The following is a 23,342-nucleotide window of genomic DNA, read 5'->3' as shown; positions in this document are numbered from 1 at the left end:
CAATGGCAAATACTCTACTAGAATTAGGCTTCACCCAACGAAGCATAACCCCCACCCACAATAAAGGTAGAATATTAGATTGGGTGGCAGACCACAACTGCCATGCCAACATCCTTTCCATCTCACCGCTAGCCTGGACCGACCACTACCTACTATCATTTACGTTCTCCACCAATAGACCTCCGCCCCCTCCTGCCCACATGGCTCCTCCTACATTAAACAGAAGAAAAAAGAGTATCACTGCGGATAGGCTTATCCCTGCCTTACTCCCTACCCTTAACTCACTTCCTGACAGCGCTGACCCACAGAGTCTCCTTGAGGAGTTCAACAAAATTATGGCCTCTTCCCTGGACCAGATCGCCCCTCTCAAACTCATGTCAAGTAGGCCAAAAAAGCATCTGAACAAATAGTTCACACCTTTCCTAAAAATCCTAAGGCAACAAAAAAGAAATTGCGAGGCTGCCTGGAAAATACTACCCTCGGAAGCCAACAAATTAAAGCTCACCAAACTCTCATCCCTCTACAAAAAAGAAATCTGCCTAGCTAACCGGGCATCCTACGACACTTGTATCTCCCAAGCTAACTCCAATATGAAAGAATTCAAAGAATTAGAGACCCCCATCGCTATACCAGACACTTGTAACAAAGATAAAAAATGGTGCTCAGACATCCAACATGCACTTGCTAATAAAGTATCTACCTTACAAAATAAAATATCCCAAAAAAAAGACTCTTTGAGGAACCCACCATCACCCAAAATAACAAGGAACACAGCCGAAGCCCAACCCACCCGATTCAACTTCTCCAAAGTATCTATCCTTGAGGTGGAAAGAATTATTCTGTCCCTCAAACCATCCCATTGTCAGGGCGATCTTTGCCCTGCACAGCTCATTAAGGATGCAGCTCGAGACGTATCACCCTTCATAGCCAAGCTTATCAACGCTTCCTTTGCCACCAGCACTAGCCCCACTAACCTCAAACAATCATGGGTACTTCCACTCTTAAAAAAAACAACGCTAGATCCCTTAACACCTACCAATTATAGTGTTACGCTCACCTGGTTCCCACGGGGGCGTCAACCGGAACTGGGCCGCTGTTATTTCCACCAGCATGACGTGTAGCGCCGAGATGACTGACTGGACTGGACCACCCATGGAATTGAGTGTCAACCCACCTTCCTCACTCCCGTTGTCTTCCCACTGATCACTCTTGATGTCCCCTCCTTAGTCTCACCTGATGGTTTGGAAGGATGAGCTCTCCATCCTGCATCGACCGCAGGGGCGCGTTGATGACCAGTTACTTCACGGGCGTAGAGGAATTGGTGAGTTGCAGTATTGACTCTAAAGTCCAATTGTTCATAAGAGTTCAAATGTCTGCTCTTCACTCTGTCCGATTCCTTGCAAGTTGCCGATTAATCCACTCGAAGATTTCCAAATGGCACTCGGTAAGATTCAGGTAAGTCTATTGTGTTTTTCCCCTTAAGGGGCGGGGTACGGCGATGAAGCAGAGTTGACTGTGCCGACCTGAGATGAGGTGAGACCCCCGTGGTAAATCAGGTAAGTTTTGTGGGGGGTAACTGGTATTGTCCTTGCTTTCTCCCCTTAGGGGCCGGGGTACGGCGATGAAGCAGACTTGACTGCGCCGACCCGAAATGAGGTGAGTACCTCCCGTGGTAAATCAGGTAAGTTCTTGGGGGTAGCTTGTATGGCCTTAGAGAGTCCCCTTGCTCACCTTGCTGTCTTTGTCTCCTTAGGTGTCGGAGGGCGACCGCGAGATGGAGAGAGCGTGATGGAATGCTGAAGTACCGCCAAGCAGGTGAGTTCAGCGCGGCACCGCAGGAATGCAAAGCGATGCTTCAAAGACTTCTGTCTTTCAGTTCCGTGGCGAAATGGATCAGGATTCAGGTAAGGATTAAAGTTAAAACTCCTGTTCTAACTCTTATCATTTTTGTCTTCTTGTTTCAGGAGTCCCAGGACTGAAGCGGGCGTGGCTGAAGACTGGAGCTGCTGAAAACACGGTGAGCGTTACGCTGCAGCAAGCAGAATAACGCAAAGCACGTGTGGCTGTCCGGGCGTGGTTTAAATAGCCTTGGAAGAAGATCCAGGTAAGTATTCTTCCACAGCCCCACCCAAGTAACAAAATAGTCCCTTCAGTAAAATAGTCCCTCCTAAGCCTCTTTTGGCTTGAGTCTTCATGCAGCATGGTCTGCCTCAGGTGAGTATGCAGCATGATCTGCTTCAGGTAAGTTATCAATAATGAGCCTGGCGCCCACGGCGCCAGGACTGACTTTATCTTTATGAGCCTGGCGCCATAGGCGCCAGGACTGTACCCAAACAGCCCCTATCTGGGGCTTTTGGGCATGCTCCAAGTGGCATGATGCCTGCTTCCGGGGCTGCTGGGCCTGGTCTGGTCTGGTCTTCCGGGGGCAGGCATCATGACATATAGGCCAATTACAACAGTCCCTTTTCTTCTAAAAATATTAGACAAGGTGGCCTACACGCAAATACAAACTGTTTTGGAATTACACCACCTGCTAGGAGCTAGACAATCAGGCTTCTGCCCACAACACGGAATGGAGACCGCCCTCATTGATTTCAAGACCCAAGTCGATGAGCTTAGAGACAGCGGCCAATCAGTCTTGCTCCTCCTCCTAGACCTATCAGCTGCGTTCGATCTGGTGGATCATACAATATTAAGTAACCATCTCGACACAGCAGCACACTTCTCGCCCTCTGCAGCTGCAGACCCAATACCCATCACTTGCGGCGTACCACAGGCTTCTTGTATTTCGCCCACACTGTACAATATCTTCACCAAGCCCCTTTTTGATGATCTGGACCATCTTGGTATCACCTACACTAACTATGCAGATGATACCCAGATCCTCCTCACACTTTCAGGGGATTATGACAAGGATTTGGCCTTGGTGAACAGAGTGTACATCATAATCCAGGCATGGATGGCCACGCACAGACTATGCCTGAATAATGATAGAACAGAACTCATCATCCTGGGTACCCCCACCAACTTAAAAAAACTGGGACCTGACTACTCTACATTTCTAATCGATGGCAACCGCATTAAGGTAGCACAGGAGGTAAAACCTTTGGGTTTCTATCTCGACTCTATGCTCTCATTCTCCAAACAGGTCAACACGCTAGCGTCCTCTACGGCCTATACGTATAAACTTATAAGAACAGGTAAGCTATTTCTCTCTAATCACAGCTGTACTATCCTGGCCAGAGCCCTTATCCTGTCCTGCCTGGATTATTGCAACGCCCTGTATATAGGCTCCAACAAATCCATTATTAGAAGAATCCAAACCTTACAAAACAATGCCCTTAGAGCGGCTCTAGGTATTTCCAAAAGTAACCACATCTCTGAGAGTAGACGACAGAATAACCGGCTCCGAACTAATGACAAAATTCTCCTAAAAACGCTGTTGCTTACACATAAATCTCTTAATAACGCAGCCCCTATCTACCTCTCGGAGAGATTCCACAAACAGACATCCATAAGACCCACCAGATCAGCAAACAGGGGCCGCTTGTCCATCCCTAGATATAAACTATCCACGATTGGAGGTAACAGTTTCCCTGTTAACGCGGCTAAACTATGGAACTCCCTGCCTCCTCCACTGAGAATAGACCAGTCCTATCTTAATTTTAGAACCAACACCATCCTATAGCTGAAATCCAATCACCATTAAGTCACATGATGTATAACCACCTGCCTGCGTAACTGAATGGTAACTAACAACGCCCATCCCAAGTCGGCAACCCCTACTTGGTGTACTCTGTCTATAACATTGTAAATACTTGTATACTCTGCCATTGTAAACAATGTGTTTTACTCCATGACTCACCACTTGTTACCCCATGGAGATAACTATAACTTTGCAAATAATGCCTGTAGTATTTGTAAATAGCAGTATACCCTGCTCTGTAAATAATGTTTCATACTCTTGACTCCCTGTAACTAAGCTTTGCATTGTCTTGCAACTGCTGCGCCCTGATACCCCTGGCTCTGGCGCTCATTATAAATAATAAACAAAAAAAAAGAAGCAGCGAGTCAGAAAGAGACGCCAGGAAAGACCATTGAGTTGGCCTGACAGGTGCGACGGAGTAGACCACTGTGTAAGAATACACATTTTGAATACCGAACCTTTGACTTGAAGCAAGTTGGGCGTGACTCTCCTATTGGGAGAGGCTGACTGGGAGAACATTGTACCCTGGCTTGCCAAAGCCAAGAATGGACAATAACTGAGCAAAGTGAATGCAACATCCTAAAAGGGAGAGGTAGAATAAGAGAACATTATAACACACATTGCCAAAATCAGCTGGAGGCAATAATGAAGCAAAGGGGATACAACTGGCCTAAAGAGGGATATCCCAAATGGGGACCTTATGACCAGGATTACCAAAGCCAACAAAGCTAAGTGTGACATCAAGGCCCTTTGAATGTAATAGTTCCAGAACACGATACCCTGTAGGAGAAAGTTGTAAAATTTGTTACCAGCAGCCAATAAGTTGTGTAGAAAGAAATTGGATTTTGCAGGAGAAAGGATTAAGCGGGAGCGAAGTGTAATCTCCATTGCATGTGACAAACAAATCATTAAGAAAAGCATTGTTCTTGTATACAATATACATGTAGAAGAAGTTGTGAACCAAGTGTGTTAAAAGTGAAGAGACTGACTCAAGAAGCACTTGTTGTTTCAACTTTCCCTTTTGTAGATGTAAGTGTGGAAAGTTTAGAACAAACCTCGCCATAGAGTACAAGTAGTAGTAATAGGAGTTTTCTTCTGGCAGGCGAGTACACCAGGAAAGGGACAAATACTGGTTTGTCCTGGCAGGCGAGTGAACCAGGAAGAAGATGATTTGAGGTACTACAATGTGGTAGAAGGTTGAGGAGGAAAGGAAGTGGTAAACCCCCTACTGTGTTTTGATGAACTAGTGTATGATATGGCATTTCTAACGCGCCTATACACAAATGTTTCAAGGTGCAACATGTCAAGGGAGCGGGAACAGAGGGAGGACAGAGAAAGCAATCTTACTAGGCCAAGTGACATTGAGATTACGCAAGTGCAGGGGAAAGGGGTGTATATCCAAAAAGAGGTCAGGGCGCCCCTTTGTAAGAAAAAACACGGCATGATAACCTGTTCTGTGAAAATGTACAATGTACCCACTCACAGTCTGCAGCCACATGTTTTAGCTCACTGTACTTTTCACAACGGAGCAATTTCCATTTGCATATCAGTCTTTGGGCCTCATTACAAGATGGCTGCCTCCCATACTGTGCCCGTGTCCGGTCTCGTTCAATGGGGACTTACCGGTGTAGTCTGACCCTGGCGGGACCAAAAAGTCCCCATAGGGCTCAATGGGAATGGGGAAGGTGCTACTAACGGGCTCGCGACTTGCAAGCCCGTTATTAGCGCCCTGGTCCCTTAGCGGGACCCGTAAGGGACGTGTGGTCAGACCACACGTTCCTTGCGGTCCCCTCCAAGGGACCTTGAAATAGGGCGGTAAGGGATTACTGGCACCAGTCTACTTACCGGTGGCCAGTATCCCTTATCGCCCAGGTCGCAATGACCCCCTTTGTCCTGCCACTTGAGCAGTCCAGCACCAAAATGCTAGGTAATCCTCCTTTGAACAAGAGTACCAACAGCAAACCCAGACACCTATTTTGCCTACTCAGGCCTCATCAGTGAGGTGGAGCTGTCCCTCTCTGAGCACAGTGAGCAAGGGGTCCACGTCTGGATAACCCTAGGTAACTTAGGGTGAGCAACCACAAGTTCATTTTACATACAAAAAGTGGTCAGGGCACACATTTGCATGATATGATATGGCATTTAAAACATGCCTGTACACAAGTATTTCTAGGTGTGACAATACAATGAGGGGGAAACAAAGGGAGGACAAAATAATGATCGGATGATGCCTTGTGTCATTCAGATTGCGCAAGAGAAGGGAAGAGGGAAGGGGAGAAGCGCCTGGGGCCAGGGGAAGCGGGAAGTGCAGTTAACTGACAAATGCAGCCAGTGAGTGGCTCACAAGTGCAGTGAGAAGGGACTTTAGGGTTGCAGATTCAGACCGTTAAGTGCTGGGGAGCCCGGAGGCAGTGCAAGGGCAACTGGACATGCAGGAGCCTGGGCCCGAGTTCAGGGGGTGACCAGTGCACGTAGCAGTCTGGTGCATCAGCAGGAGAGAGGAAGAGAGAAAGCTGAAGCGAAAAAGAACGTCTTGAGTTACTAGCAGAACTGAAGTTTGTGAGAGCAGGGAGGCTGTTCCAGAGGGAGGCCCCAGCCGAAGAGATAGATCTGCCGTCAAATCTCTGCTTGGAGAAACGTCTGACCCTCAGAGAGTTGGAGGTGGATGAGCGGAGAGCACGAGAAGGAAGATGTTTTGACAGAGAAAGTTGGAGGTAGAGTGGTCCCAGGCCCCAGAAAGCCTTGTGTATGATGCAGAAGGTCCTGAAGTTGATCCTTGAAGCCTCAAGGAGCCAGTGAAGAGATTTCAGAGCTGGATAACCTGTTCTATGGGAATGTGGCCCCTGGAGAGTACGCAGCCACATTTTAGCCCACTGTACCTTTCACAAAGGAGAAATACCCATTTGCATATTAGTCTTTGTCCCGCCCACTTGAGCAGTCCAGCACCGACATCCTAGGCAATCCTCCTTCGAACAAGAGTACAACACATAAAAACATGCATCACATATATGTAAAAGTACACATTATAATTTTAATACACTATTGTAGCCAGAGTATACATATGCCATCATAAAAAAGAAGAACGATCACTTTAGGCCAACACTATACATTTAAAACCTAAAATAACAATATTATCATATAATTATTTTTAAACAAAATCCATTCACACTATAACAGCTTCTAATCTAATGTTGGCCCTTTGCCATATATGAAAAGCTGCTGCTGTGACCACCAATGACTCCAGAACTGGTCAGACCTGTATGTCTTAAACTTGGAATAGCCCGTCTGGTAGTACTCACGCAATGCAACACACTGAGTGAGTATGTGACAAATAGATTCCACCTGGGACAGGGGACAAACCCTCGTGTCCCTTGGAATACCTGCCCATGCTCCAGTATTAGCCAGTACTGACAAAATGTCGAAGCGCAGGTATGAAATAAAGCGGATCAACAAAGGAACACACAATTTAATCGAATAACTCTTTGATGAATCTTGAAACATACCCTGCTGTGGATAGACCACATACTTGCGTAGATGTGCCAGACACAGTCAATAATGTCACCCTTACAAATTAGCTCTGTGACAATCTTGGCTTCACAGCCCTAGCACTGGATTGGTAGACCTTCCTCCTAACCGTACTTCTAAGTTTCAACTGGGCCCTTTGCTCCCTCTCCTATCACTCTCTCTTCCTGAAGTGTCCCTCAAGGCTCTACCCTCTCACCCTGGCTTTTCAACATCTACCTTGCCCCTTTGGCCCACCTGATCCCTTCCTCCTCTCCTCACTTCTAGTGTTATGCAGACGACACGCAGCTCTCCTTCAAGCTTCCCTCCACTGCCTCCTCTTCCTCATCTCTCATCCCAGACTGTCTGACTGCTATTCAGGCATGGTGTGCTGCCAATGATCTCTGCCTTAATGCCAGTAAGGCTTAGATCCTTCTCACCGGGACCCCAATTCCCACCTTCCCTCCCAACCTCTGCCCACCCTCTATGGGTCCTCAACCCTCACCCTCTTGTTAGAATATTATTCCAATATTCACTGAGGATCGAAATTTCATCTTTACTTTTGATAGACGGTTTTAGCTGTCCGTAAGTGCAGGTATGTCCTGGATAAAGTGTGAAATGGCAGACAAGACTCTGGGCCTCATTACGAGTTCAGCGGTAGCCATGCCGCTATTGGCGGCATGGCTGCCGCCGAAATCGCGTCCGGGTCCTCGGAATGAGGACTTACCGGGCCATTCTGAGTTTGGATTGCCCGGTAATTCCTCCCTCCAAGGACCCGGACACGGTCCTTCCCCATTCCCATTTCAGCCCCCATAGGGCTGAATGGGAATGTGAGAGGGAGCAAACAGGCCATTACGAGATGGCCCGTTGTTTGCTCCCTCTTCCCCTCGCGGGACCCGCTCTGCACGTCTGGCAAAACTAGACGTGCAGAACGGGTCCCGCGAGGGGAACTCGTAATCGGGCGGTACGGGGTTGACGGCACCGGCACATTTACCGGTGCCGTTAACCCCGTACCACCCGACTCGTAATGAGGCCCTCTGACTTCTTCACATGCACATGCATGTGTGAACACTAACAAACACACACATGTAATTTCTTGAATCTGCAAGAAGGGGGAGACAAAAAAGGGAATTGATTGTATCGGGTCACCTCAAACTGGTGTTTGGGCCCCATACTGCAATGCTCGCACAATAAAAAATCTAGGACTGACTGACTGTGTGATAGACAGTGGGTGGCCCATGCATCCTTGGGTGACTGACCATGCATACTATATATAAATGCATACATCTTATTCCAGGATCAATGCCATATGAGACACAAACCATGTGTGTAATCAGTAAATGGTGCTGATCCCTTCTTGGATATTAGGAATGTTGGGGCTGCATTCCCATTGGTTACTGGAGATGTCATGAAAGCAATCCTTGCTCACAGTGCAGAGGGTGCAGGGGCTTGCTGAGATTCAACCTAGGGTGCGATTATCAGAGTCCACAGATAAAGGGGATCTGGATGGGGTTATGGGAAACTGGCAAGTAACAGACCCATTTACACCCACTCAACAATTAAACGGAGTGTGTCTTCCACCTCCTGTGCTATTTTGAAAAGGGCAACACAAATGGTATCTCTTTGGCCAATTATCTTCAGTTCATGACAACAGGGCATATGTTAGATGTATGGTAATGTATGTTTTTTATTTTTTTTATTTGTATCTGGTTTAAACAAAGTTAAATCTTTACAAAATTTTAAAATAACATTTTTCACAATATTACAAAGAAAAAAGAGAATACATTTACAACATTATTCCAAATGTAAAACTCATTAATCATATTATACAGTTCATATTACAGACCATAAAAACGACATTTCCATCTTTCAGACTTCGTAAATAACAGTCGAACATCAAAAAGAAAAAGAAAGGCCTTGTTTGTCCTTTAGTGAGTAATTCAAATTCTAGCGTAAATTTTAGGTTATTAATTTGTTCTTTCCAGGGTAGCCAAACCACACACTTCTACTAGGAAGGTGACCACTGCTAGCTTTAGTCTGTTTGACTTTCCGTGTAACATGTACCACCATATTAATTCAGTGTGGAACCTAGAGGGATCATGAACACATTTTTCAAACACGTGTAACCTCTGTTGCGCTATTATTGAACAGTTTAAAAGAAGATGTTCAAGTGATTCGGTCGTGTCAGCACAACAACAAAAGTGACAGGGAATTTTGAGGCTCATAGCAGATCTGATCTCGAGGATTTCCCCAGTAGGGGGCACGTTGAGGCGGAAGCGCAAGTAGATTGCTCTCCTTACAGGGTCAGGGAATTTGATTAAATAGGATTCCAAAGTGCCTAGCTTTTTCCCCTCAGTGACCAGATGTTTATAGATCTTTGAGGAGGCCACTTTTTCCGTGGTGATGGCCCAGTCTGACCACTGCAGCCGTTTTTTCACTTCCATTGGATTAGTGAATAGCATTTCATGGGAAACATCTATGGTATTGAGGAGGTTTGCACAGTCTTTTTGTAAATTTAGCATCCATACTGAATCACTGGATCCCCTTCTTAATCTACCGCCCAATAATATATAAAGGGAATTATTTTTAGATATCATTAGATTCCGATATAATGCAATTTTTTTCCATTTTACTCTCATGTTTAATGAGATGAGGCCTAATTCGTAGCAGATTGCAGGTATCGGAACACATTGGGGCAGATCTTCGATTCCATTTTCTGTACCAAACAATATATTTAAAACGGTAAGATTTCCATGCCGTATATCAGTTTTGGAACAATTTTCAGGTTATAAAATCTAATCAGAGGAGTGATAGAGAATTTACAAAATGTACCTGCGATCTTCCTCATTAGGAGGATGAACTTATCTGTTTTCTCCAGGTAGAAATTCCAATAAGAGTATATCGAGATGCTCCCAAATATAGGGAACCCCAGATAACAGAGTGAACTTACTTTTGCTAGCAAACATGTATTTATTCGCCATTTAAATTTTATAGTTCTCTTCCTGTTGGTAAAGTATATGATGACAGACTTCTTTTTATTCATCACCAGTTCATTTTCTTGTGCGTATATAGAAAAGGCCCTAAGTTTTCGCTGTAAACCCACTGGGGTACTATCGACCAAAAGCAGGTCATCCGCATAGGCATTCCAACATATTTTAATGCCCTCAATTTGCGGAGAGACCAAAGAGAAATTCGTGAGAGGGAGATCAGCATTTCTGGTGTAAAGATTGAAAAGAGTGGGGGCAAATAGACACCCTTGTCTGAGACCATTCTTAGTGTGAATTATTTCAGAGAGATCACCCGACATATTTAGTCTCACTTGAATTGCCGAGTCTTCATGGAGATTAATAAGGACTGTCAGTAGATGGGACGGCAGCTCCATTTGGGATAATTTTGTCCAAAGTCTCACCCTGTCCACCTTGTCAAAGGCGAGCGACAGGTCTACTGAAGCCAGGTATATAGGTGTTGCAATTTTTTTACATGCCTTTTCTAAGAGTAAACAAATAATCAGTCTGCCTATTTCTGTTCCCATCCCTTTACGAAAACCAAACTGCTGGGGGGGGGGTAAGATATTGTTTTGGTTCGCCCATTCCTCAATTCTCTGTAGTAATAGACTTGCAAAGATCTTGGAATCAGCGTCCATAATTGAAATCGGGAGGTAATTTGTCGGACAGGTTCTGTCCCCCCTTTTATATATAGGCACAACGTAGGATAGCCTCCATGATTGGGGAATTGTCTTGGTCTGTATAATGGAGTTAAAGAGGATAAAAGGCGATTTTGCCCAGTGTTCTGGTTTTTTCTTCAAGGTATTATTTGTTAGCCCATTCGGGCCGGCCGCTCTTGAGTTGTTAGACCTCTTAATCTGGGCTTCAATATTATTAATCATAAAGTCGAAACCCCAAGACCCCTCTTTTATAAGTAAGAGTTCAGACGTCATGGCCATTTTTCCTTTGTAAAGGGTTGAGAAATGTTTTCCCCAGGTATCTGACTGTACATTAACAGATTGCAGCACGACCTGTCTTTTTTCAAGCGCATTTATTAATCCCCAAAATTCCCGACCCGATGTTCCCTTTAGGGGTGCTAACATAGCAATATTATCATTATTTTGTAGTACACACTTATGATTTTTCATCCATTTTTTTTTGTTTTGTTTAATTTGTGTAATTTTTCTCTTTTTTTCTACCTCAGTCAAGTTGGTTCTCAAGATAGATCTTATTTGCCTATTTTTAAGATTTTTTTTTGCCTTATCAGCGGATCATACATATGTGAATGGATTGGTTTCAAAGAGCCATATTTATTAGGTTTAACTGATCTCCCTATCAAGTTTTTAATAAGGTCAGTAAAATGCAGGACCGAATAACACTGTGTTTTGGTAGACAGAGACATTCTGTTAAAGTCTTCAACGAAGACTATATTAAGTTTGCCAACATTTCCTTCGTGCCAAGTTATGTGGTTTCCACCGCATGACACTATCGAGTTTATCTGCATTGGACTTTGTTTAGAGATCCTGTTATTTGTTGCCATAATAATTTCCAAGAATCTATGGTCACTCATATTAGTGTCAATTATATGAAATTCCGAGCATAGTGCTGATATAGATTTTGACATAAAGATGTGGTCAATGTGTGATTTATAATGTCCATTCGACCAAGTATGCTCATACAAAGAGGAATTGAATAGGCCATTAACATGGTCCATTCCCCAATATTCAAAGAAGTTCCTCCAAATTTCACCATTAATAGTCTTTTGTTTGATAGCACAGGCAACAGCGACCCCCTTCTCCATGCTAGGCGTGGGCCTTAATAGTGATACGCCCATCTTTTTCCCAATTCCTTGCCGTATTTAATTTCGGAGTTAAAATCGCCCGAAATTATAATATCAATTCCTCTGTATTTAAGCAGCATGGCAGTGAGGCAGTTGTTCAAGTACGGGATGGCATTGCCCAGAGATACTTGAGTATTCCAGTAAATGTTTAAAACAAGCATCAATTCAAAAACAGAGTCACTGGGGGTCATTACGACCCAGGCGTTAAGTACGCCAACTTTACCACCATGGTGTAAACTATGTTTACACCATGGTGGATGGCGGATTTACCGCCCCATTCCAAGGTGAGTGGGGCGGTAAATCCCCATTTCCCATTTTACCCTTCCCCATTCCCATTTTTGCCCCATAGGGCATAATGGGAGTGGGGAAGGCGCTAATTACGCCACCGTAAATTACGGTGGCGTAATTAGCACCAAGGCGGTTTAGCGCCATGGATTTTAATGGCTGCTAAAAGCAGCCGTTAAAATCGGAATCAGGCGTTAAGGGTTAACGACGGCGTTAACCCTTAACGCCTGATTTGTAATGAGGCCCACTTCCATATTTCACTACAATGGCAAGTGCAAAATTCATTAATTCAATCGATTCCAGAATACAAGTACCTAATTCGAGTTTGACTGCGACGAACAAACCACCCGTGGGTCTTCCACGTGATCCAGCTTTGGCCAAAAGATGTTTACATATAAAACCGTCAAGTTGTATCGGAGCAGTCAACCACGTTTCCTGTATACAAAATATGTTAAATGATGTAAGTATTGCACACAATTCCCCAGAGTTCATCAGATTCGAGTGGCCTCTTGAATTCCATGAAAGGAATTTCCAATGGGCCACCACTTTAGTGACATTAAAGTATTTGTTTCATTTTTTGCATTTCCGATAAAGATTCTCTAAGTGTTTGGGCTAACCAAGCCAAATCCTGCCCCTCCCCTCCTTTAAAGGTTTGAATATTTTCTTTTCGTATCTCTACCTCATCCCTACAGGGATTAGGGTTTACTTTTTCAATTTCCCAAGCACTTCCCCTCTCCCAACCATTGCTAAAGATCAGGATATCATAGCCCATTCTATTAAATTGTTCCACCTCCTGAATGATCATTTCAAAAATCTTTTGTGAATTGGGAACAATGCGGACATGGTCATGACGAGAGGGATGGATGAAATCCACCAGACAAATGTCCTCTGTTCCAATCACCCTGAGTCGAGGGACCTAATTGAATAGTGAGAGAATGCGTGGTCTATTCAGCGAGGAAGGGCCACCAATGTCACAGAGATTATAGAGGAGGATACTCGGATATTCCGGGAATGGAATGTCTGGCCACGCTACATTCCTGAGATCACTCTCCTTCACATGTAGGGGTCTAGCTGATTCATATTGAGTGGGGTTCCTCGAGTCATGGGGTTCGGTAGAATAAGGGGGTCCATGCCTCGGAATTTCTTTCTGGTTGCTCCCACCGTGACTGCGGAGCATTTTCTGTCCCCCTTTCCCTAGTTAGGGAAATAGTGGGTATCTCATTCGTGGTCCGTGGTTGGTCTTCTTTTGTCTCATATCCACCCCCCCCCCAGATCCTTGTTGTAGAGCCGAGACAAATCGGGAAGGAGGTCCATCATAATCTTTTTTATGGTGTCAGGAAGATTTGCAATGGCCCCATCAACCCCGGACCGGGTTTGTTGAACTTCTTTCAGGGGTAGTTTTGGGCACTCCTTCTTGGAACCATCTAATAGGTGAATCCCGTGATGGAAATTTGTTTTCACCCCAATCGCATCCTCACCAGTGGTCTTAGCCATCTCCAATGGTGTAGGAGTTAGGGAGGAAAAACCCAATCTATTAGATTCTGCTGAGGTGGTAGGGTTTTCTGCCAAACGGTTAGAGAGGTCTTGGGGTAATATCTGCCGATCTGTCGACTTCTCCAAAACCTTATAAAAGTTAGACAGCTGTGATTGTTTTATCTCTTTATTTTCCCAATCCATTTGTAATGGTTGTACTTTCTCGTTGTCAGTTTCGACAATTTTGTCAGTTGTCTTAGATCTGATATCTTCCCACTGAGTCGGGTTTGTTTTTCCCATTTTATTCAAGTTTTTCCCGTTTACAATATTTCCATTATTTTTATTTTTTTTGAGGTGTCAGCAGCATTTAATTGTAAGGCCATCCTACTTTCCTCATTGAGTTGTCTTAAATCGGATAGTGCAACTTCATTCGGGGAAGCCTTCGATTCTAGCTTGCGGAGTTCGGGTCTAGCATGCATCCGTCCCTTTTTCATCAGCCTTTTGCTTGCCTTTAATGCCAGTCGTTTCTGTTTTTCTTGAGAGGAAGAAGTCGTTCCCCATCGGACTCCCCTCCTCCTTTTGCTTTTCCCTCTCATCGGCCAGGGCCCCCGCACCATCAACAGGTTCCATCAATTTTACAAGTGCCGATGGACTGTCAGGTGGAGAGGGGAGAATAGGGTTTTCATCCTGTAGGGACCTTATTGGTCCCACAGGGATTAAGGGTACCAGTTTTCCAGGTAGATCTAACAGGCCCTTTTCTAAAATAGAGATTTTCGTTGATAGCTCTTTCAGGGCCTCCAAGATCCTTTTTTCCCCTTCTGGCTCCAATTTCTGTTCTTTTTTCTCATCATTCATTTTATTTTCCTTTGGTAGGTTCATTGCAATCCCCACAGGTATCACACTAGCATAGCTCACAGTCTCCTTTCCACTAACCAGGGTTTGAGTGCTTTGTGAATTATTTGTTTTCGGGATTTGTATGGGTTCTTTCTATTTTGAGGACGCCATCCTTTCATCTTTGCCCATGAGAAAACCTTTTACTCTAGTTAGTTTTAATTGAGTATCAAAAGCAACCCTTTTCAGATCTTTTATCTCCCAATGGGTAAGCTCATGGCCTTTATCTAGGAGGTTTAATATTCTAGATAATACTGGTAGTGACTCCTCAAATTTGGCATTACTGTCATTAATGGGCGCACTAGTGAGGGAGGCTCCCAAAATTGGTGAAGTGTTAGTATGGGTTGACAGTACAAGGATCGGCAGATTCCCCTTTGGTGTGGTGGCCCCCTGCACCTCTATAACATTATTCTCTTCCTCCCCCCAACCTTGTTGGGTATTAGTGAAAATTGAGGCAGATGGTAGCAGGAATTTAGCATTTGAGGAGAAAAATCTATGTGATGTGGCCGAACTCAATTTCGGAAGTGCATTAAATAGATGGACTTGGTCAATCCCATTTCTGGAGGCATTTACAGGTGTCGAGGGGCACCTTGAGAGCCTAGCTCGCCTCCCCAATTCCGTTCTTACTGCTTGCCCCATCATAGATACATCGATATTTATTTCCTCTGGCATATTCTCTGTCCCCTCAATAGTTTTTTGATCAAATAGGTCTTTTACACTCAAAAGACTTGATTAAGCTGGTATTTGGGTCTCAAATGAGAGGCCCGCAGGCACGAAAGAGATATCCTCTTCCCCTAAACATTGCGCACCCATTTTTGTTTGTATTTGCGAGTGCATATAGGCAAGTTCCACTTCCTGTTTAATAGCAGCCATTTTTACCTTTTGTTTCCTCATCCACCTTCCCCCCCCTCTAAGATCTCTGCTTGGGTAATAATAGCACGGGGGGGAATCATGGTTTTCTGATCAGTATGTCCTTCACCCAAGGTCATGGTTTCATGATTAACATCCACCCCCGTACTAGATTTTATCTCAATACCGCCACTCTGTATGGCCTGTGTGTCTATGTCCGGGATTGGCCCGGGGGTTTTTATGGCGCATATTTTCCCATTGCGCAACACCGTTGCCATGGTGGCCTATTTAGGATCTAACCCCTATTATAGGAAAGAGGGGGGACTCACTCACTGACTCCGCACCTCCGCCCAGCCGAACAGCCCAACAGCCCACTTGCATGCCACTTCCGGGTGCGCGCGCGGGTGCGCTAGCACCAGTGATTAAATGCTGTGCGCTGGCGCAGGCTGGATCCGGGCAGTAGAAACAAAAAACAGACTCTGTGGAACAATAGAAAAAGAGGAAGTGAGTATTTCAAACGGATTCCCCTATTATCCCTATCCCAATACCAGTCCCAGTCCCAGTCCCAGTCCCAGTTCCAGTCCCTGTTCCCCAAACAGGTCCCAAAGAAAGTCCCTCAGCGCATGGGCTGCAATATTTCACCATGCGGCTACGTGTTACGCAGCCAAATGTCCACTTGTGCTTCCTCTTGCTTCCTCTTGCAGACTCACTCACTTTGACTTGTCCAAACGAAGCAGCGAAAAGCAGTGTGGCTCCAGAGTCTCCCAGCCCAACAGCCCACTTGCATGCCACTTCCGGGTGTGCGCGCGGGTGCGCTAGCACCAGTGATTAAATGCTGTGCGCTGGCGGAGGTGGGATCCGGGCAGTAGAAACAAAAAACAGACTGATGCCATGGAGAGTAGCTACACGAAGTGTCTCCGTTTGTAAAATCCAAATGAACCTTTGCATATGTATGTATTGGTAGACTGTATATGCACGGCCCTGATGATTAAATTATCCACTTAAATTTTGTGTTCGCCCAGCCTGTGTTTTACTCTCATGCTCTTGGATACTAAATCGGTCTTAGTAAAACTGAATCCGACTATTCCTGCTGGATATGGCCTCTATCACATTATATGTTATCTTCAGAGATCCTCTACTCTGCCGTCTAGAGGGCTTGTCCCCAGTAGATGCCACCCTAGTATTCAACGTCTTATGAGCTACTGCGTGAGTAATTAACTAGTGCACATCACTACTACTGAGAACCTGTCTGCTTGTTATATGTGATGCCTGCGATTGAGACTGCGTTGAAACTAATAATGTGCATCTCCTTTTATTTTAACAGGTGATTGATGCCCCGGAAATGCAACAACAGTGATTGTTAGATCCTCTGGACTAATGCAGTGAAAAGCGTCATTATTAGAATATGCAACCTCCAAGCACCTGAGAAGTGTGCAAGTTTGGGTCCAGTTGTCTTTTCTGAGTATTCAGGAACTGAGATTGAGAAGCCCATTGTCTGCCAGATGGCTTCCAGCCATGCAACCCCTTTGCGGTAACATCCAGTAACCAAGCTTTTTCTTTCTGTCAATCCTGGGGTAGAGGGATATCTGGCATGAAAAGGACAATGTTTGATGTGCTGTAAGGGCAGCATTTTTATTTTCAGTATTATTCCCAATAGAACAGATGTGAGAGCTAGTTTATACACATTCTGATTGTAAAGGTAGTTTCTTTGAAGCATTTTACAAAACACTTGTAAATGTGAATGGACAAAGCATATCTTTGCACTGAATAATTTCAAAGCTTTAATCAGAGGAATAATCTTGTTTGTCACTGGAAATATTCTTCACAAGAGAAAGCACCTTTGTGCTCTGAATTTGGGAACAGATTCAGTGGGCATCCACCACAATAAGCTGACAATAAACCTCACACATGCACAGAATAGGGGAAAAGTTACCATCTCAAGAACATACTGATTGCCCACATGAGAACCTGGATAAAATACCTTATCCGTTCACTGAATTTGAGAACAGTGACCATTTGCAGGATACACTTGCCGGCCCTCAAAAAATGCATACAGGTGAAAAACCTCATGTGTGCTCTGAATGTGGGAAAGGGTTTTCTCGGAAGGGACATCTTACTAGACACCATAGAACACATACAGGTGAGAAACCTCATGCGTGCACTGAATGTGGGAAAGGGTTTGCTCAGAAAGGAAGTCTGTGTCGCCACCAAGGAACACATACAGGTAAGAAACCTCATGAGTGCACTGAATGTGGGAAAGGGTTTGCTCTGAAGGGAGATCTTATTAGCCACCAGAGAACACATACAGGTGAGAAACTTCACAAGTGTACTGAATGTGGGAAAGGGTTTGCTGGGAAACGAGAGCTTACTTACCACCAGAGAAAACATACAGGTGAGAAACCTCATGAGTGCTCTGAATGTGGGAAAGGGTTTGCTCGGAGGGAAACTCTTAGTCACCACCAGAGAACACATACAGGTGAGAAACCATATGAGTGCACTGAATGCGGGAAAGGGTTTGCCCTGAAGGGAGATCTTATTAGCCACCAGAGAACACATACAGGTGAGAAACCTCATGTGTGCTCTGAATGTAGGAAAAGGTTTGTTTCGAAGTTAGGTCTTACTAGACACCAGAGAACACATACAGGTGAGAAACCTCATGAGTGCACTGAATGTGGGAAAGGGTTTGGTCGGAGGGTACATCTTATTAACCACCAGAGAATACATACAGGCGAGAAACCTCATGTGTGCTCTGAATGTCAGAAAGGTTTTGCTTCGAAGGAAGGTCTTACTAGACACCAGAGAACACATACAGATGAGAAACCTCATGAGTGCACTGAATGTGGAAAAGGGTTTGCTTGGAATGTACATCTTATTAGCCACCAGAGAACACATACAGGTGAGAAAACTCATGTGTGCTCTGAATGTCGGAAAGGTTTTGCTTCGAAGGAAGGTCTTACTAGACACCAGAGAACACATACAGATGAGAAACCTCATGAGTGCACTGAATGTGGAAAAGGGTTTGCTGGGAAACGAGAACTTACTTACCACCTGAGAATACATACAGGTGTGAAACCTTATGTGTGCACTGAATGTGGGAAAGGGTTTGCTAGGAAGGGAAGTCTAGGTTACCACCAGAGAACACATACAGGTGAGAAACCGCATGAGTGCACTGAATGTGGGAAGGGGTTTGCCCTTAAGGAACATCTTATTTGCCACCACAGAACACATACAGGTGAGAAACCTCATGAGTGCGTTGAGTGTGGGAAATGGTTTTCCCAGAAGGTACAGCTTATTAGACACCAGAGAACACATACAGGTGTGAAACCTCATGAGTGCACTGAATGTGGGAAAGGGTTTACTCGGAAGGTATATCTTATTAGCCACCAGAGAACACATACAGGTGAGAAACCTCATGAGTGCACTGAATGTCGGAAAGCGTTTGCTCAGAAGGGACATCTTATTAGCCACCAGAGAACACATACAGGTGAGAAACCTCATAAGTGTGCTGAGTGTGGGAAACGGTTTGCTCGGAAGGGACATCTTATTAGCCACCAGAGAACACATACAGGTGCAAAGCCTCATGTGTGCACTGAATGTGCGAAAGGGTTTGCTCAGAAGGGAGATCTTATTAGCCACCAGAGAACACATATAGGTGGGAAACATCATGTGTGGGCAGAATATGGAAAGAGCTACATTGTGAACAATAACCTTATTAGGCACCAGATAAAACAAGCATGAGGCACGTTTGCAGTGTAGTGAACATAGAGAATACTCCAGTGTTCTCATCTGCACTACAAGAGGACATGTAGGTTGTCAGGTTGGCAAACAAATGTCTTTTTATGATTGGTTGAATCACTGTTATTTCAAATGCATCCCTTTTGGAATATTCGAAAAGTAGACTATACCTTCTGAACTAAGGTACCCATCCTGTGAAAATGTTGCACGATGCATTGGTTTAATCTATAATTATAGACACCTTTTGGAGGTATAAGGAAAACTGTCCTATGAATTAATTTCCAAGACGCTGCTGTCACTAAATGATTAATAGATTGTGTAGATGGTGTGGGGGAGGGGGATCTGATTCCTCTGGCCTGGTTTTGGTGGGTCACCACCGGTGTATACATGACTCTACTCTGGGGGTTAGGAGGGGCCTACTGGAACACTCTTCTCCTCAGGATCCCCTCTAGTACATTACACTATTGCCTATCTCTAGTGGAACACTCTTCTCCTCGGGATCCCCTCTAGTGTATTACACCATTGCCTGTCTCTAGTGGAACACTCTTCTCCTCAGGATCCCCTCTAGTGTATTACACTATTGCCTCTCTCTAGTGGAACACTCTTCTCCTCAGGATCCCCTCTAGTGTATTACACTATTGCCTCTCTCTAGTGGAACACGCTTCTCCTCGGGATCCCCTCTTGTGTATTACACTATTGCCTGTCTCTAGTGGAACACTCTTCTCCTCAGGATCCCCTCTAGTGTATTACACGGTTGCCTATTTCTAGTGGAAGACTCTTCTCCTTAGGACCCCTCTAGTGTATTACACTGTTCCCTGTCTCTATTTGGGGCACATAGGATTAGTAGTTTGTTCCCTATCCTGGAATCAGCATATGGAGGTGCAATTATATAAGGGGAGGGGGTGCGTGTCTACCGTCAAAGTACTGTCTTATAAGAAAGTGGTCTGATGTGAAGGGCCTGGAGAAGAAGTCAAGGGTTCGATTATATTATGTGGACGTGCATTTCAGAAAAGTGACATTTTATGAATAGAGTAGAAAGGGCAAATGGAAAAGAATTATTTACTGAGCTGTGACACAATACAAGTCATGCACATTTGGAAATTAAATTGTGTCTTTCTGTCAAAAATGAAAGTTTTGAGGGTGTAATGATATCATAGCCGTGCTCTCTGATTTCCAAGAAGGAATAGTGGACACAAATGTTTACCAAATTAAAGTAGTCCTGGAAAGCTGACATGCTGTATTTTAATCTTACCCATCTGTGTTCAGAATTTGAATGAAATCCTGATTAAAAGAATATTGAGCTTCAGCCAATAAATTGCTGTGTTTCATTAAAAATAAATGTTTAGTAGTACCTACATGTGTGTGTTAAATCTATTTCCCTTTTCTGTCTTTACTCTGGAGTAAACTACTTCCTGGAACAGGGGTGATGGATGTGTTTTAGGTAGTGGGGTGACCGTCTTGATTTCACTTTTATCTTAGAATGAATGTGATTGTCAACTTCTTAAATGTTCTTAACTTGTTTGTATTTTGCTGAATTTTCCTAGATGCTACAGTATTCTGACCACACCAGGAGTAATGATATATGCAATGATGAATTCAGTCAGTATATGTTTCGTACAACATTTAATCAGTCTGTATTCAGATAATCATGCTGGCTGCTTTGAGTTGCGACGGCCGTTACACAGCACGTGGCACACAGCAATGTTTCCACCTGTAGCTGTCAGAAGCTGGTTATGTGGCGGAAGGAAATCTAAAAAAAGAACCAGTCGAACCAGTCTGGGACACGGTCATAGGGCCTCATTACGACCCAGGCGCTAAGTGGTTAACGGCGCCGTAAAAGGCTGCAGCGCCGTTAACCACTTAGCGCCTTACTACGTGTACCCCCAGCGGGACCCGACCTTAACGGCTGGATTGACCAGCCGTTAAATTAGGGACCCGCAAAGGGACTCTCGAGGTAAGTACGGTACCGCAATTAGCGGTACCGTACTTACCTCCTTCCCCAGTCCCATTGAACCCTATGGGGCAAAAATGGGAATGGGGAAGGGCAAATGTTCAATGGGGAATTACCACCCCGCCAACCTTGGAATGGGGTGGTAATTCCCCATTGAACATTGGCGTACTCGTTACAATACCGGCACCAACCATGGTGCTAATAGCGCCATGGTTTAGTGCCAGTGTTGTAATGAGGGCCATAGAGTGATTTGGGATGATTCGGGCTTGTATGAACAGTGGGTGCTGTAAGGATGGAATGCTGTCAAAGTAAGACAGACACAAATGAATGATAAGTTAGGATATTTAGGCTGTTGGCCTTCCTTCCGCACATCTCCTTCATTCAAAGTCTCTTGCTTCAGAGGGTCTGAAGCACCAAAACAACAAACAAAAGTTCCTTTCCAAATATTCAAGTCGGGCGCTTGACTTGTCGTCCCCCAGATCCCCCTCAGCAGGGCTCAGATCCTTCTCTCACTGTTAGCCTCCCTACATCGGGTTCAGACAAACTTTAATTTGCAGGCATCCCTCAGTCAGGCTCACATTTGTCACAACCATATTTTCACAGGTGAGTGTTACTGTTCCCCACCGGATGCCCCTCTTCCGTCTCAGATGTCCTTTTAAATAATTAGTCCATCTCTTCCGGGCTCAGACCAATTTCAGTTCATAGGCATCCCTCAGTCGGGTTCACATTTGCCACAACAATGTCTGTGCGGGTGAGTTTTACTGTTCACCCCGGATGCCCCTCTTCCAGGCTTAGTTCACCTTTTCAACAATTAGTCTCCCCTCTTCCGGGCTCAGACCAATTTCAGTTTGTAGGAAATCAAAGTCTTTTGAATGTGCAGAGGATTTAACTTAACCCACTGCAGGACCACATTGATTTCACCGTCAGTATTAACACGCTCAGTGGTTACCAAACAGAGACCTTTGAGTGAGCATCCAAGTGGTGCCGGCCCACTCTGTATCTGGTACCTATTCTGGTTTCTTAAAGTTCAATCGCACACAAGTTCTTTGTTCATACATTGTTTCCACTTGCAACCTTGAGCATAACAGAGTCCGGTCTACTATCAGTTTCTCACGACTCATTGACGTTGCTTTGCTGCCGGAGTCAAGGACAGTGGCAATCACTTCTCCCCGCCTTGGCTATCAATGCAGGAGAGCCCTGTGTACCTTTAACACATGCTACACTGTTCGTCAGCTGTTTTTCCTGGTCTTATGTTTCTTTTCCTTAAGGTTTCTTGAAAGTTGCGATCCTTTCTTGAAACGTGCAAGCGTAACTCCCTCCTTTCTCCTCGGTTTAAACTACCATCCTGGAATAGCTGCTTCCTCGTGCGTTTGGCCTTGCTCATAGTGTGCGTTTGTGCTCCACCTTTTATCCATGTGGGGAAGAATGATGGAAGTTAGGTGTGCGTAATTATCAGTAATTGCCAGACTCTTGCATTGTGATATGTCAGGTATACGGCTATAGTGTTAGTCCGTTGTCACTCACGATTAACTGTCCATGAATAAGTGTTTGTGTCGGGAAAGGGGTGGGGGTTTGAGTTTCTAAGTATCCTACCTGGAAGCAGGAGGAAAAGGTGTCATAAGGAAGGGGATACCGCATCTCAGCCTTCGGTGTCCCACTTCCACTCATCGAAGACCCCCCATCCATGTGATTCTCCCACACTGGTCCACCCAGAAGAACTGGATCCAATAGTGATGGCTGTGTCCTGACCACCTGGATGACAGATCGCCAGGGACTAGCGGTTGAGAAACCTTCATGTTTCTGACAGTGCTTTGAAAATACTGGGGAAGATGATGCTATGAAAACTCCCAGGTTGGCGCTTATTTTCCGGCACTCCTATCCCCATTGCCATCCGCTTGCCCCCTCCCAGACCCGCTCCACCCCACTCACGCTCTCCCCCTCCCTGATTGGCTCCTAGTCCCTGAAAGAAAGGCTTTCCCTAAAAAAGCACATACAAGCATGTGTTTTCTTTTTTGTGCTGTGCTCATGTGCTTTCCAGCAGCACAGTAAATTGCCTCCCCAGGAGCCCCATTCTCAGTTTTAACTTCGATGCCATATCTGCTTGTTTTCCGGCACTCCCAACCCCTG

General features: G+C 44.9%; 1 protein-coding gene across 1 annotated transcript in view; it reads left to right on the top strand.

Annotated features, from left to right (window-relative positions):
• Window positions 1-20,619, top strand: part of LOC138566134 (zinc finger protein 850-like) — a 232,084-nt gene extending 211,465 nt beyond the window's left edge. Inside the window, exon 4 of the mRNA XM_069643139.1 lies at window positions 17,575-20,619. Coding sequence (XP_069499240.1) covers window positions 17,575-19,267 — 1,693 coding nt within the window. The 3' untranslated portion in view covers window positions 19,268-20,619. The remainder of the gene's footprint in view (window positions 1-17,574) is intronic.
• The last annotated feature ends 2,723 nt before the right edge of the window (window positions 20,620-23,342 follow it).

The sequence above is a fragment of the Ambystoma mexicanum genome, chromosome 2p (assembly GCF_040938575.1).
Source record: "Ambystoma mexicanum isolate Mex_15411 chromosome 2p, UKY_AmexF1_1, whole genome shotgun sequence".
Taxonomy (NCBI): Eukaryota; Metazoa; Chordata; class Amphibia; order Caudata; family Ambystomatidae; genus Ambystoma; species Ambystoma mexicanum.
This window is presented reverse-complemented; position numbering and strand designations above follow the sequence as displayed.